Source organism: Paroedura picta, chromosome 13 (assembly GCF_049243985.1).
Source record: "Paroedura picta isolate Pp20150507F chromosome 13, Ppicta_v3.0, whole genome shotgun sequence".
Lineage (NCBI taxonomy): Eukaryota > Metazoa > Chordata > Lepidosauria > Squamata > Gekkonidae > Paroedura > Paroedura picta.
This window is the reverse complement of record NC_135381.1, coordinates 35,591,650-35,608,461: the sequence shown is the minus strand read 5'-3', so window position 1 is coordinate 35,608,461 and position 16,812 is coordinate 35,591,650. Positions and strand designations below refer to the sequence as shown.

The 16,812-nt window shown below is 47.5% G+C and overlaps 1 protein-coding gene across 4 annotated transcripts in view; it reads left to right on the top strand.

Annotated features, from left to right (window-relative positions):
* Positions 1 to 12,377, top strand: part of TMLHE (trimethyllysine hydroxylase, epsilon) — a 28,517-nt gene extending 16,140 nt beyond the window's left edge. For all 4 annotated transcript variants that reach the window (XM_077307756.1, XM_077307759.1, XM_077307758.1 and 1 more), the window contains exons 5-8: positions 2,591 to 2,710; positions 4,980 to 5,216; positions 6,659 to 6,797; positions 8,885 to 12,377. In XM_077307756.1, coding sequence (XP_077163871.1) covers positions 2,591 to 2,710; positions 4,980 to 5,216; positions 6,659 to 6,797; positions 8,885 to 9,016 — 628 coding nt within the window. In that variant the 3' untranslated portion in view covers positions 9,017 to 12,377. The remainder of the gene's footprint in view (positions 1 to 2,590; positions 2,711 to 4,979; positions 5,217 to 6,658; positions 6,798 to 8,884) is intronic.
* Positions 12,378 to 16,812: the final 4,435 nt, after the last annotated feature.

Genomic DNA, 16,812 nt, shown 5'->3' with positions numbered 1-16,812 from the left:
CAGAACTAGTTACAGAAGTTTAGTCTAGAAGTTATTGTTGTATGGATCATGGTGGCCAGGTGTTCTGGGGACAGGTAGTAGCCTCGTTTGGCGGGGATGGTGAAATGCCACTCGGGCTACCCTCGTGATCTGAGCCTCCATAGATAAAGAGGCATCAAAGATCACCCCCAGATTCCTGTTGGAAGGCTGCACCCTGTTCAGGGAGGGTATGCACGCTTTCGGATCCTGCCCCATTCGCCCACCGCAGGACCTCCATCTTGGAGGGGTTGAGTTACAGGAGACTCTGCCTGAGCCATCCAGTCACTGCTTCCAAACAACTGGCAAATTTTTCGGGGGGGGGGGGGGGGGAGTCTGTCCAGCCATCCATCAGGAGATAAGAGCTGGGTGTCATTGTACCTGGGAGCTTCTGCTTGCCAAGCAGAGGCTCTGCCACTGACCCAGACCCTCCCCTGAATAAGGCCAAGAGAGGCAGAGACTGCACCTAGGTCCTCTAGTGAGCTTCACCTTCGAACCTGTGTCTTCCAGATACAGGCATGGCAGCTCTAGACATTATAGCACCCTGCCTGAGGCCAAAGCATCATTATAAATGTTTTAGATCCAATAGGAGCGTCATGCCCAGGAGCCTGCAATCTCTGCCATTGCTCTTCCCTCATAACCCTGCAAGAGCTTCAGCCTTCTTCATGTATTTCCATATATTGGAGACCTTTCCAGGTTGACCTGGATTCCGTTAAAGGCCCCAGTCGGGAAGATAAGCAGGAGCACACTTTGCATGTAAAAGGTAAAGGTAGAGGTGTCCCCTGTGCAAGAACCGGGTCATGTCTGACCCTTGGGGTGACGCCCTCCAGCGTTTTCATGGCAGACTCAATACAGGGTAGTTTGCCAGTGCCTTCCCCAGTCATTACCATTTTACCCCCCAGCAAGCTGGGTACTCATTTTACCGACCTCAGAAGGATGGAAGGCTGAGTCAACCTTGAGCCAGCTGCTGGGATTGAACTCCCAGCCTCATGGGCAGAGCTTTCAGACTGCATGTCTGTTGCCTTACCACTCTGCGCCACAAGAGGTTCTTACTTTGCATGTGGCCTAAGGCAATTCCATGTGCTTTTTCTGAGTCGGCATCTCCTCCCTTGCCCTAGAAAATCACACTATTTCATACCATTAGGCAACAACTTAGGTGTGTTGATGTTACACAAACTCGGGGGGGAGGACACCTTTTTTTAAATCAAGGAAACATCGTGAGGGCCATTCCCGAGAGCAGTCAGAACAGCCAGGAGTGAGTTCTTAAAGCCGGGCTGGGAATGTTTTAGTTTTAAGCCAGTGCAAGATTTCCTGTTTTGACTGAAAGGTTAGGAGGGCAGCCTTGGTCCTGGGAGACGAGAAGTTCCAAACAACACTCTAAGCTCCAGAGGGATCGCGCAAAAGCAAGAGTTTCCTTCCAATTAAAATGAAATTGCTGGGCTGACCTTGCCTTACCCTTGAGGATCAGAAAGAAAGGGATTGGCACATTCCCTCCTCTTCCCTCCCCAGCCCAGAGACCGAAGGGCACCCGTAGATTCCGGGCGGCTTCCCTGGCCTGGGAACTTCCACACTTAGCACTGCTGTTCTGGATGGTTTTTCTTTCTATCCCCTCCCACACTTGGTTCGTTAAGGCCTGGTTTATTATTTTGTTCCTCCGAATCTGCTTTCTTCCTGGGTTCCTGTCCAGCCCTGCCTATTTTAAAAATAAAATATTTTACTCTTGCAAGGCTGCCATATCCGTATGGGACGGGACTCTGTATTTTTCACCCCAGAAAAGTGGGGCCAAACTCTGGCCCCCTCTGCCAAGCTGTGATCGGGACACTTAAGGTTAGTGTTAAAATAAAGAAGGGCAAAGGCAACTTTGGATCAGGGACCATGCAGAGGCAAAGGAGGGAGGTTACTCTTTGCCCCACACCCCCCCAAAGGACGTCAGTCACAAATACACAAGTACCCAGTAGTATATAATTTTGATATATATCAGAGGTAGTCAACCTGTGGTCCTCCAGATGTTCATGGACTACAATTCCCATGAGCCCCTGCCAGCAAACGCTGGCAGGGGCTCATAGGAATTGTAGTCCATGAACGACTGGAGGACCACAGGTTGACTACCCCGGATATATATCACCTGTTGTATGATCCTTTTTGCAATTGTATCTCCTTTAGAATAAAATAGTAATTTAAAAAACCCATCAACCTGCTATTAGTATTTTGCTAGTTTTTTTTAACTTGCAGAGGTTAACAGTGGTTCAGAGTGAGGGGGTGTGATTTCTGCTCGGAGATGGCAACACAGAGATGGATTTTTAAAAACCCATTCTGTTTCCACTGCAGCACTAATTCATACTGGTCTTCCCTGCTGCTTTCTTTTAAATTTAAAAAGACCTAAGCTGATCTGCATAATTTCCTGCTTGCCCTCAGTGACTTCACAGGATGCTGGACTAGATGGACCACAGGCTGGACCCAGCAGGGCTCTTCTTTTGTTCACTGCAAGACCGTCCTGTGTTTGTCCTATGGCCTCTAAGGTGCTGCTAGACTCAAGTCCAGCTCTGCAGCTGCTGCTCTTTCTCTGTTTTTCTAGGGAGACGATCTATGGCAGGATGTGGCACTTCACCTCTGACTTCTCCCGGGGAGACACAGCTTACACCAAGCTGGCTTTGGACCGCCACACAGACACTACCTACTTCCAGGAGCCCTGCGGGTAAGTGTCGATTACAAATGAGGCCGCCCCTTCGTTTTAGTCTGAGCTTATTGTGAAAGGATGAGCCTCTTGTGGCGCAGAGTGGTAAGGCAGCAGACATGCAGTCTGAAAGCTCTGCCCATGAGGCTGGGTTGTTCGATCCCAGCAGCCGGCTCAAGGTTGACTCAGCCTTCCATCCTTCTGAGGTCGGTAAAATGAGTACCCAGCTTGCTTGCTGGGGGGTAAACGGTAATGACTGGGGAAGGCACTGGCAAACCACCCCGTATTGAGTCTGCCATGAAAACGCTAGAGGGCGTCACCCCAAGGGTCAGACGTGACCCGGTGCTTGCACAGGGGATACCTTTACCTTTACCTTATTGTGAAAAGTTAACAGTAAATGGTGGAGGGAATGCTTAATGTAGTGCACACATAAAATCACAGCAATACACAATAATGCTTTATAAAAGCCCCATAAGATGTTTCTGTTGGCTGCAGAGGAGAGGACATGCAGTAATGGGTTTAAACTACAAGTACAATGATATAGGTTGGAAATCAGGAAAAAAATGTTCACAGTCAGAGTAGTTCCGCAATGGAATAGGCTGCCTAAGGAGGTGGTGAGCTCCCCCTCACTGGCAGTCTTCAAGCAAAGGTTGGATACACACTTTTCTTGGATGCTTTAGGATGCTTAGGGCTAATCCTGCGTTGAGCAGGGGTTGGACTAGATGGCCTGTATGGCCCCTTCCAACTCTATGATTCTAAGATTTTTCAAACAGTCAGTAAAAGCAAATAAAAATGAAGTGCTTTTGTTGCTGCTATTGCTCTGCTTGATAAGAGCCTGTATATTTTCATCAACTGGTGAATCTATTTTTTCTTAATGGCCCTGAAAGGTTTCCTGAATGGGTGGGAATTAATTTATATTTATATATTTATATTTGTAAATATCACATTTATTGTGATATGACCATATATGGTCACGTTGACCCCCCCAAAGAAAATGGCAAGTGGTGGGCCTGGAGGGGGTGGGAAGGGGCAGGGTCCCAAGTGGAAGTGTCCACAGCTCTCCTTCCCAACCTTATTCGGCACAGTTGTGCCACTTCTGGGGTTTCTCGAAGCCTGAAGAATGTTTCAGGGGTTTCTCAATGGTAAAAATGATTGAGAAAGGCTGGAATCTGTTCTTTCTCCACAAACTCCCATATAAGAAAGCACAGAAGCAACAAAAAAAAGGTAAATTGCTTCTGATTTTCAGCTGGCCTCTTCTTCTCTTGAGATTGAAGGGCAAAATACCCTGTATGGGGCATTGATGCTTCACTGGTCTCTGAGATTGCAATCAAGCATTAGTGTCAAATTTACCTGGATTTTATGTATTACAATTATTTATATCCTGTCCTTAGGTTTATATATTTAAAACAAATTCACAAGGCAGCTAACTCAATTGAAAGGAAATTATCTAAAAACACAATAGCAAAGATGAGCTGCTAAAACATGCCAAAGACGGCAGGAATCAATGGGACCAGCAGGCTACCAAGATAGTATTTGTCTTATTTGTAGGGTCTTACGGAGGACAATTTTTTCCTAAATGTTTAATATAGCATAATACGCATAGTTCTTGAACATGATACAGTAATTCTTGGCCTTCCAGCTTGTATTTTTTGGCCCCCTTGTGGAGATTTGTAACTTTGGATTCTTTGCATCATGAGCGTTCTTCCGTAATCTTCTCCAAAATAAATGTTTTTCAAGATCTAGAAATGGTTTTATAGTGATATTCAAGCAGGTTCAGACAGTTTGGAATGAACACCGGTTACTGAACTACAGGTTCTTCTGTAGTGGAGAACTCTCTGTAGCATAGCTAGTGCCCACTTTTTCACATGAGAGCGGGCAGGGCAGAGTCCTTCCTGATGTTTGGAAAGGCAGAATTAGAAGCTGGAATGGATCTTCATGGAGTGGAATGTCTTTATGCCGTTATTCCTACTTTTATAATATTGCCAACTGATCACTGATCGTCTGTCTAACAGGGGTAGTCAAACTGCGGCCCTCCAGAGGTCCATGGACTACAATTCCCATGAGCCCCTGCCAGAGGGGCTCATGGGAATTGTAGTCCATGGACCTCTGGAGGGCCGCAGTTTGACTACCCCAACTCTAACCAATCAGGGTTTTTTTTTACTGCAAGCAGAGAATCCTAGAATCATTTTCTCGTCTTTCTCTTGCTTTCACTCCTCAGCACTCTACCAGTTTCTGTCTTTTCAGCCTTCCTTATCGCTAACTGACTGGTTTTCTCCTCGCCCCTCCACAGCATCCAGGTGTTCCACTGTCTCCGGCATGAAGGGACAGGTGGCCGGACGCTCCTGGTGGACGGCTTCCATGCGGCAGAGCAAGTGCTGCAGCAAGCGCCTGACGACTTCAGGCTCCTCAGCCGGGTGCCACTGAAACACGAGTACATCGAGAGCATCAGGGGCTGCCACAACCACATGATCGGGGTGGGGCCTGTCTTGAATGTTTACCCCTGGAACAACGAGCTCTACTTGATCAGGTGAAGCAGCTCCCATCGTTCCAGGCATGAGGTGTTTGCCCTGGAAGAGGGATGGCCAACTGGCTCTCCAGGGCCTATTCTGCACACAATGGATAATGCACTTTTAATGCACTTTAGAAGTAGATTTTCCTGCTCTGCACAGGAAATTCCAGCTGCCAAAGCGCATTGAAAGTGCATTATCCTATGTGTGCGGAATGGCCCCAGGTCTGATTCCCTTGCCTGTTTTCCCTGGTCCATGGCAGTCGTATCACATTTGATCCCAAAATCCAACCGTGGAATTCCCTGCTGGTTGCAGGTCTGCCCAGCTTTCCTGTCCCTTGGCTCCCTGGAAACCACTTCCGACCCTGGGAAAGATTTATTCTCGGGACTGTGGAATAAGAACCATGGGATGGGAGACTGCAGCCAGGAGAGGGAGGGGGCAAAATCATCCCCTCTTGCATGGGCAGAGCTGTACTGACGGAAGAGACAGAAGGATGCTCATTTGGCTGCTCCCTGCTGCTGCCTCCCAATAGCCCTTGGCTCTGTTCTGTGTGAGTCTAGCAACCACAGACATAAACTTACCCAGGATTAGAAATGGCTGCGAGATAGAGACTAGAGCTGAGATGAGCACAGACCCTAGTAATGGATCCAGCCCAAGGTGTAGAAAAATGTCTGCCCTTTTTGCAAGAAAAAGGAAAATGCATTCAAGCTCTAACCAACAGCAGGAATGTCACCTTTTCCTCCCTCCCTCGGATTTTGAATGTAATAAGATAGTCCTGTGTATTTTGTGCTGTGCCTGAGCACAGGGCATGCAGAATTACGGATCCTTTCCTGATCATGGCTTGGGTCCTAGCCCTCCACTCAACCAAATGCTGTGAGTTTTCCTCCAGTGAAGGGGTTCTTCCTCTGGCAGAAAACTCCCTGTGCTGGAGGGAAACCCCATACGTAGCAGAGCCAAAGGGTTATATGCAAATTGGTGCTACACGTTTTTATTCTAGAGACGGCACCCTTAGTAAAGGATCCATTAGCACTTTGGGGCTCCAGTCTGGAGTATAGAGTGGCTCAGCAGAATATCAGTTTGCCGCTTCCATGAGGATCGTTTCAGGAGGGTCTGCAGCAGAAGAGCTGGATTCCAAGTCCAGGAGCCCCTTAGAGACAAGCAAGTTTTCCAGGGCAGAAACTTTTGCAAAGCAAAGCACTCATACTCCACGAATTTTGTCGGTCTCTATGGGGCTACTGGACTTGAATGCAGCAAGTTCTTCCTCCAAGAAACCCGGAGACCAAAATGGACTGTTACACTGACCCGTCCTGCCCTCCAGGGTCCTGCGTTTGCAGAGCTGTGTCTGTCCTGCAGGGTGGTCCTGCCTCCCTCATCAGTGTCCTTGGAAGGAGCACCCTTAGATTCCAGTGTGAACTTTAATACAAGCAGCAATGCTTTTCTCCCTCCTTTAACCTGCCGGCAGGTACAACAACTATGACCGAGCCGTGATCAACACCGTGCCTTACGACATCGTGCATCGCTGGTATGCCGCACATCGCACTCTCACCACCGAACTGAGGAGGCCGGAGAATGAGCTGTGGGTCAAGTTGAAACCCGGCAAGGTAAAGTCCCAATCAGTGGGCCCACGCATGGTTTTGCTGTAGGCCAGTGGTTCTCAGTTCACTTCTGCCTCTTGCCCCACCATGCTGATCTCGCTCTTTTCCGCTGCTCCAGACATGCTCTACCTCGATCTACCCCGCGAGGCTGTTGTGTGGATATTGCAGCTCTGCATGCAAGAGGATTTGGGAGGGAAAGAGTTAAGAGAATTCTCTCACTCTTGGCTATAGCCCCACCCTCTCATTGGTGGGATGTTGAGCTTCTTTGGCTCTCTTCTTCCGGCCTCTCTTCTCTCTCTCTCTCTCTCTCTCTCTCTCTCTCTCTCTCTCTCTCTCTCTCTCTCTCTCTCTCTCTCTCTCTCTCTCTCTCTCTCTCTCTCTCTCTCTCTCTCTCTCTCTCTCTCTCTCTCTCTCTCTCTCTCGCCTAGGCGTGGAACTGTAGCAAGTTAACCTTTTTGAAATTAATCTGTTCATAGTAACTTTTGCTTATATATTCCCACTGTCATGATGGTCAGTTCATAGTCTGAGGAAGAGTGCAAGCCCTCGAAAGCTCACACCCTGAATAAATCTCTGTTGGCCTTAAAGGTGCCACTGGACTCTGATTTTGTTTTGTTGATCATAGTAAGTTAAATGTACTATGAATAGGTCATGTAAAATAAGCTTCAATTATTTAATGTAAAATTTCTTTCTCCTGTTACTATTGGAGTCACTTCATCTTTGAAATCTGTTAATCAATCAATTAATCCAGCTTTGTTGACATGTCACAATAAGCATAGGATCAGCAGCCATTAATAAGCACAAGATACGCATTCACTAGGAATTAGCAAGATAATAACTAAGATTATCACCATGGATAAAATGTATTATCAAAAGTGAACTATGTATATAAAAGGAGACAAGCCACAATTTAAAAGTTTTAGATTTTATCTTAAACATTTTTACAAGGAATTTCGAGACAACTAAGGTGGCTTCAAGGACATTGTCCCTTAGTAGGCATTTAATCGTCCATTCCTTGCTCACCTAATTTCTGGGCCATACAAGGTGTAGAAGAAATGTACAAAAGAGATCATCAAAGGGAGCCTGCTCAGTGATTATGTGATGGATAATATCAAGGATGTTCAAACCACAAGCACAGAATCTTCCCTGGAAAGGAATACCCGTATTTGCCGGCGTATAAGATGACTGGGCGTATAAGACAACCCCCCAACATTTCCACTCAAAATATAGAGTTTGTTACACTACATTACAGTACTATGGGCCACTGTGGGCAGCTACGTCTATCCCAACTGAAGTACACCCGGCGTATAGGACGACCCCCCCACTTGGAGGCATGTTTTTCAGGGGGGAAAAGTAGTCTTATACGCCAGCAAGTACTGTATGTTGGAATCTTCCAGAAAGTACATTGGAGGGTAAAACATTTAAACAGGCTGACATGAAAGATCTGCAATGAAGAGGGATATCGAGATTATACAAATAGTTACGCATCACCCCATGTTCATTTGCAAGCCCAGTTTGGCAGAGGAACACACAAAAGAGCAAGAGGGAAGAAAAATTATCTTCTTGGCCCAGAATGATACAGAAGATGCCTTTTAATGATACAGAAGATGCCTTGTTCGGCTGATAAAAGAAGAGAGTTTATTGCAATCCCAATAAAATCAGAGTCCAGTAGCTCCTTTAAGACCAGCAAAGAATTATTCAGTGCACTTGAAAGCTCATACCCTGAATAATTCTTTGCGGGTCTGAAAGGTACCACTGGACCTGATTTTATTGTGCTACTTCAGACCAACACGGCTACCCATTTGAATCTATTGCAATCCCAATTTGCTTACGTTCAGACAGGATTCTAAAGGATCAGATGACACTCTGTTGGGCTTTTGCTAAATGTCACAATAGGCTTTCCCAATCTTTCGTCCAATTTATTTGAACAGCATTTTCCCGTTCACCAGAATTTGGGGATACTGCATAAAGCTTCTGTACCTCCGAGGCAAATAATTGTTTTCATTTAACCCAGTAAGGGGTGCCCAGTTTGGACTTTGTCAGCATAACCAGATTCAATACAAATGGCATTATCGTTTCTCTCCTTCTGCCCCCAGGCGCTCTTCGTGGACAACTGGCGAGTGCTCCACGGCCGGGAGTCCTTCACAGGCTACCGCCAGCTGTGCGGCTGCTACCTGACCAGAGATGACGTTCTGAACACAGCCCGTTTCCTGGGGCTGAAAGCCTAATACAGCCTGTGGGGCATACTGTTGGAGGCAGGAAGGTTTGCTGATCCAGGAACAGGAGAGCATTTGGTATACCTCAAGAGACCTGGCCACCTACACAAGGAAGGGAGGTCCCTGCAGTATTACTTGATTGTCACCCACCCACTACAGTTCATTGCCTTTTTTTTGTATGCTTCTTGACTCCCCCCTAGGACCAAGCAGGCCCTTCTGTGCTGCTTGACTATCTGGCTCCCTTGGCTTTAAAAGCACAACCTTTCAGCTCAGGTTGAGCAGGAAAGAATCACAAGCCCGCACCAAGACCTGCCAAAGCACTCCCGGATGCTGGATCCAGCACCTTTTGCCGCTGAAATTGGTGATGGAACTGGCCTTACCTTGGTGGCACTCCGGCCCACAGGTACAGGCAAGCAGAGCACAGATAGGTTGTCTGGAAGCGGGGGGAGTCTCTGATCTTGAATGTCAAACTTCAGAAAACAGACCTTTCCTGATCCTTGCCAGTTGCAAGAGTACCCAAGTGCCCCAGAGCGCTCCTCGTGGCTTCATTGGTGATGCAAGACAAGAGGAGGCTCAATGCCAGGGATTCGTGGGGAATTGACCAAGGCCTGAAGAAACGATATACCTCCATTGGGAAACCCCACCGAACTTGAGTTTGAAACCTGTCTGCCCTGTTTGTCCAGTGCAGCATGGTTGCATGTAAGCTTTTTCCCAAGCACTTCTCAGTTCTGTCGGCCAGAGAAGAAATAGGGACATTTCTGCTGGCCCCTGAGCATCTCAGTGCTTGGCGACAAAACTGCCTCCAGAAGTTGCTCCCCTGGCATCCCTGCTACACCCATGGAGGCAGATAAGAACTCTAGTCTACTTGGAAGTCAGCAGCTGCCGTTGAGAAGCAAGCAATCATTTTTTTGCAGCCACAAAAATATTTCAAGCAGCGTCTGGAGACCCGACCCTCTTTGCTGGTTTGTGAGCTGAAGGACTTAAAAACAATACTTATCACCCTGGACTTGCAACAATGCTTGCTTTGTGAACAAGTGCTAATGCTGAAACTTTCTAGCTGTATTTGGATTGCAGGCAAGGTGCTTTAAGACCGGGCAGCCTCTCAAAACTGGCCCTCTGTCTATGTGTCTGCACACATTTAGCTTCATGATGCATTTAGAGTCAGATGCCTTGGAAGTGTATCATAGGTGTTTTTAATTGCCTGCAGTCAGGAGGAATCACAATCAATCTATGGTTTCAAAAGAGGCATCTGTGGATGGGACCTTGCTCCCTTAATGGAGCTTGCCAGAATATTGGTTGAATCCATTCAGGCACCTTGCTGGATGGGCTTAGTGTCCTTCCTTAGACTGCTTCAGGTGGGTAGCCATGATGGTCTGAAGCGGTAGAACAAAGTTTGAGTCCAGGGGCACCTTTAAGACCAACAAAGTTTTATTCCAGGTATAAGCTTTCGTGGGTGTGCACAGTAGAATCTGACGCAGTGTGCATGCATACAAAAGCTTATACCTTTCATAAACCTCTGTAGGTTTTAAAGGTGCCACAAGACTTCAACTTTGCGCTTCCTTAGACTGTGGGACTAGCAAGAGCTCTGCAGTGGACAGATAAATCACCCCCAGCCCGAGAGCCTCCAAGGTCTTATCAAAGCTGTGGATTAGGTCTCTCTCAAAGAAACAGAGTCATCGCTGGACTTAACCTTTCCGAAAGTGCCAAAGACACCTGCCAGCCGTCAGAAGTGAGCAGACCCCCGTTTCGTTCATCGAATGTTCCGGTGCTCCATGTCTTCCCTCTCTTAGCACAAATGGAGAGGAGCTGGCTAGACTTCTTCGGGAGCCTACACAAATGGGTGCTCCAGCCTAGAACTCGTTGCAGTAGTAACGGCCAAGTCTGAGGCGTACTATTTCAGATTGCTGGGGGACACATAGCGTGGACCATTCCCATCAGAAAAATTCTGAAATCCCAAACTGTAGAACAGGGGTAGGCAAACTGCGGCCCTCCAGATGTCCATGGACTACAATTCCCATGAGCCCCTGCCAGCATTCGCTGGCAGGGGCTCATGGGAATTGTAGTCCATGGACATCTGGAGGGCTGCAGTTTGACTACCCCTGCTGAAGAATGTCAGTCAGAAGCTCTGGGCTACAACGAGGCTTGCCAGCCTCCATATGGTGCCTGGAGATCATCCAGTATTACAACTGATCCCCACTTGATTGAAGTCAGTTCCCCTGGAGAAAAATAGCTGCTTGATAGCGGACTCTGTGACCCTGCAAACCAGTCAGGGGCCTCCTCTCCCCAAACCCCACCCTTCTCAGATTTTGCCCTCTAAAACTCCAGGTGTTTCTCAGCCCAGAGTTGACAACACTGACTAATAGCTCTTTCCCCTGATGTACCAGTTTTCTGAGTGAAAGGATTTTTAAAAATCAAGTCCTAAGAGCTGTGACTTGTGTTCTAAAACGGTACTGCATAGACGCAGATTTACAATCTCAGTGAGACCTAGGCGTAAGTGTACTTATTCCTTTCCCCTCAAGGACTTGATTGTACCTGTGGCCTTTGCCTTCTTGAGAGCTCTAGAGAAGTTTGATTTTTTTTTCTGGAGCAGCTCTGCTGTCTAGGATCTAACTTGGGGGGAGGGCAGGTCTGTTTTGTTTCTCTCCCTCCCTCTCTTTAAATGTCGGATATGTCAGCATACCAGTCATGCTGGGAGAGGTATCAGCAATAGTTATTTTTACCCAATCCTTGCTTGCATCCTGTGGGTTTCCAGTTGTCTGAATCAGGTCCTAGAACCTTACTTTGGGCTCTTCTGCATTCTCATTTTTGTCCCTGGGGGGGGGGGATATTTCCCACACATGTTTTGTTCCCTCACATGGTCAATTCAAAATTACGTCACTGTATGTCCACTATCGAAGCCTGCAGGTTAAATCTGCCGGGAGATAAACTGAGTATACGGTGATGTAATATCGAATTGACCATTAGAGGGAGCATAACACATGCAGAAAAGAGAGGAAAAACATGTAGCGATAGAAATATACCAACAACAAACATGAGAATTCAGAAGAGCCCTTTCTTGTACAATGGAGGAGCAGAGGCATGCATGAGACATGTTAGCAGCAGAGAAGGCCTCGGGATGCTTGCAAGATGGAGCTGCATACCCTACTAGTTTAACTCATCCAAAGTCTCTTGCCGCTGCTGAGCCATTATTCTGTATGCATGCTTCAATGTCGGCCCGCAGTTGTGCTCCCTCTTCTCAGTCTATGCGTGTTTTGCTCTGTTTGGGAGTAGCCGGCCTTTACTCTGATGCCTTCTGATAGGGCTTTTTAATCAGTGTTTTTTTGCAATTTTGCTCTTTGCCAATAATAAAAAGACTCAGTGGCTTTTCTTTTCAGGGCAGTGAATGGGCAACTCAGTTCTCTTCCGTGGGCAGTTTTATGCCAAGTTCACTTGAGCAGCATTGAGGGAAAGCAAGTAGTCCCTTCTGGAGTCACAACACTTCAGCCCAGTTTCGTTCAGTAGGGGGGGAGGGGGGAGGAAGAAGAGAAGCTTGAGGGCTTCACTTGGCTTTTGCCTGTCTCCAGGCTAAGCGGAAGTTAAATTGTGCAGAATATGGGAATCAGGGCCCATTCCGCACACATAGGATAATGCACTTTCAATATGCTTTGGCAGCTGGATTTTCCAGTGTGGAACAGGAAAATCTACTTCTAAAGTGCATTGAAAGTGCATTATCTGTTGTGTGCAGAATAGGCCCTGGAGAGCAAGGGTACAGCATCTGTCATGATCTCTGTCAGCATGTGGGGCAAGACTCACCACTGCCTTGCCTTCTCTTTCTCTGTCACCACCACCCTCTTGGGTAACCGCCCCCCTCCTCTCTCTTGGGTATCCCGAGGATGACTTCCCAGGAGTGTGGTCTTGTAGCCTGCCAATATCCTAGGCAGGTAAGGACTTGTGCAGACTCTAAACAACTTTATTTCTACAAGGCACAAATTCCTAATACTGCAAGAACATATTGAGGAGCACTAAGCAAAATAAAAGGACAGTTAATTGCTAGGTACTTACATTGCACGGTGTATCTCAGGGGTCACTTTTTTGGTACCTGCCTAGTACCAGATGCAGTTTCCTACAAAATCAGCTCTTTATTAACAACCCCAACCAGAAACACCGAACAGTAAAACACACAACTCAACATTCTTATATACACTTCAGGCTTCCCACCAAGCAATCTGATTGACTCTTAATGGGAGCCTTGTGATTGGTCCATATGGAAGGCAAGACATTAGCTACAGTAGGCAGATAAGCGTGGCTGATAATTGGCTGTACTACAATCCTTGGATTTGCATAACAACAACATAGTTCAGTATCCACATGCACAGCGCACCTGCAACCATCTTTGGCATGATTCCCATTGGTTCTCCTTCATGGGAGAGAGAGAGCTGCTCCTAATATTGGAATGTTAGGCATCCCCAGTAACATCCCCAGTAGCATCCCCAGTAACAGACTGCAGCACGCATGTGCTGCAGCAGCGGTCCCCAACCTTCTTGTAGTCGGGGACCGCCTCCAAGGGTGGGAGAGAGCCGGCGGCCCGGCCACAGCAGCTGCACATAAACGCGCACACGTAGTTGCCGCGCATGCACGTTTTTGCCACTAGGTGGCGGTAACACGCATGCTCAGAACAGCCGCACGTGCGCATTTTCGCCAGCAGGGGGCGCAAACACGCATGCGCGGCGGCTCAGCGCACGTGCGTTTGCGTCGCTGGCGTGCCAGCGGCCGCGCCTGCCTCTTCCCCCCCTCTCTCTGTGGGGGGGGGAGGCAGGCGCGGCTGTTGGCGGCCCGGTACCGGGCCGCGGACCGGGGATTGAAAACCCCTGTGCTGCAGGACGCTTAGCTAATCTGGGCGCTGTGTTCCAGGACTGTGATCCCTCCCCTTTCCAAAGCCCACCTTCCCCAGGCCCAGACCCCCAAAATCACAAACCAACAAACTGTTTCCAAAAGTAGAGGCAGCATCCTCTGGCTCTGCAGTTGTTCTTCTGCAGGAAAATCCAAGCCGGCATGAATCAGCAGCACACAGGGTCTCCAGGGCCATTTCCGCACTGAGGACTAATCCAGTCATCCTTTCACAATGATTCCTGCTTTTAAAGTTCAGGATTGCACCCTGGATGGTTCTCGAGTTCCACATTGGGAGCCTTTGCCCCCCCCCCCTTTCCCCTCTTTTTTGCTCTGAATTGTGGCCCCAGATTTCTTCCACACTGAGGCCTGAAGGGCAGGAAATGAAAACTTCCCCACAGCCTTTTCTTTAAAATAATGTGACCATCTTTGTCACATGATGAAAACACAATCAACGGTCAGCACCATTTTGCTGCTTTTGAATGATGTCTGAAATCATTTTCAGATTGTTTGTTTGTTTGTTCTTTTGTAATCAACCCAACTGTGTTGTAACAGGGGAAAATGGGTGGAGATACAAAAATGTGAGTTGTCGTCTTGTACCATTTCCCCCACACATAAACACACACACACTCGGAACTTCCCCTGCCCTGATGCAAACTGCAGCCTTTCCCCCAGTGCAGTTTGGGATTGGGGAGGCAAGGGGACCTCTGTGCTTTCCCTCCCTCGATGCAAGCACAGCTGCCTCCTGCAGCACAGGCTGGATCGGCTGTCAAAGTGCCCAGGCCCCTTTGCCTCCCCGATCTCAACCAGTGCTGTGGGGAACAGCTGCTGCTGGGATTGGGGAAACAAGGGGGTCTTGTGCTTACTCTCCGATCCAAGCGTAGCTGCCTTCCATCTGATAACTGTTCCAAGTAGCATTGGGGAGGAGCATGCCAATTTCTCCATGCCCATTTCCCTACCCTACCCTGTCCTTCTGGAAAAGGGGGAGGAAAGTTCATAGCAGCGTTGTAACACAATAACCTAATTGGGTTTTTTTTTAAACACCTTGGGATAAGGGGACATGAGAGAACCTGGAATGAAGGGATATTAGTGCAGGGGGAAAGGGACACAGGTGTATTGAAGAGGGGAGTATTAAGTCGCCTTTCCCATGGAAGGAGGAGGAAGGATGGCAACAAGGAAAGGGGCGTGCCCAAACATTCAAAATGGCTGGTATAGTAAAAACCCAAATGCACACATTTCTCCATTGGCAAGCCCCAATTCAGACCCTGTTAGCTCCTGGTTCAAAAAGCAAAAATCGGATTTATGAGGATTCGTTTGCTGCAGGGCAACTGAGGGGGCAAATCGGGTCTGTGCCCAAACAGGAATTTCATTGTGGAAGGAGATGAAAAACTCTACCTTATACAAATACAAATCTGAGCCAAAACCTTAGTGTGGAAGCCAGATGTGCAGCACATTTAGGGGCTCCCAAAGAGGGTGCCCCCGTCCCACCATTATATCCAATGGAGAGTCCATCCCATAGCATATAATGGAGGGATGGGAGCATCCCCTAGACCAGTGGTCTGCAATCTTTTTGGGTTTGCGGACTGGTGGGGGGGGGGGAGATCCGGGCGCCGCGCATGCGCGGCAGCCCCTGCACAAATGCGTATGCGCTGCAGTTTCGTATGCGCTGCAGATGTAGATGTCTTGGACCAATCATTCTGAAATGTGAAAGGGAGTCAGGGAAGAGCCTCCCAAAGCTGCCTTGAAAGTTTGGATGCTCTACCTGAAACCCCAACACACACACACACACTCCAGGCCCCAGGAAAGGCAGGAATGCTGAAATCCCCACTATAGAATATGGAGGAAGGGGATTGGCTGCCTAGATTGATTGACAGACAGAAGAGAGTTGTGTATAAGGTGCATGGTGCTCTTCCATTTCCAGCAGCATATATGAAGGGTAATGAGCACAAAACGGCGGTAGACAAGGCAAGACAGCAGAAAGGTGAGGAATGGCTGGGAAGCGAGATAACGTTTAGCACTTTGCCTTTCAGCTGGCAAAACGCTGTTTTTACTGATGTGCAGAAATGCCCTCGGAAACGAGTCAGTGGTTGGTCTCTAAATTTGGGAAATGAACTCTCTCAAAAGCCTTCCAGACTCCTAGTTTCTTCTCAACTTCGGTTGGGTTTGCTGAGCAGTTTATTGATTACTGTCTTGAAAACAAGCTTACAATAAACTACGATAAAACTAAATCTTTGCTAAAACCCACTATATGTACCACTGGAAAGTGAGCAGGAAACAAAAACAACGGATAAACCACTTTAAATATTTAGGGAATAATCTCAGCTACAATAGCAAATGGGTAAACTATAGAGAAAAAAACTAAAAGCCGCCAAGAGGCAAACAGCACTACTAGTAAAGTTCTTCCATCAGAAGGGAAATAAAAATATTTCTGCCACTGTAAGAATTTATAAAGCCCAAATAGTTCCAAAGTTTTTTTATATGGAGTTCCTGCATGGTTTGTTGCATTCAACAGTAAGTTGGAAAGTCAACAATTTTCCTTCTTTAGACAGCTGTTGAATGCACCTGTCAGAATCTTGTTGATTTTGCCATTATTTAGTGATTTTCATGTAGTTAGATATGTAGAAAGTAGCTTTGTAGGAGTTGGGGGCAGCCTGTCTCGCCTAGTTTATGGCCCCTCATGCCCCTTCCCTGCATTCCAACCCTCCCCTTGTCTTCACTTCTCACCATCTGCTCTGCCCCCCCTCCCCCGCCTTTTGGTGGAGCACCCCAGATTTCTCCACTTGCAAAAAATGCTAGTCAAATACTGGAAAGACCTGAAATTTACTAGTGTAGATGAGAACCAAATAATACACAAAATTTTAGATAAAAGGGATCTGGAGATCATCCAAGAAGTGGCCATGGTATTATCCACAATACTAGGGGTAAATAATTCATATCTGAAC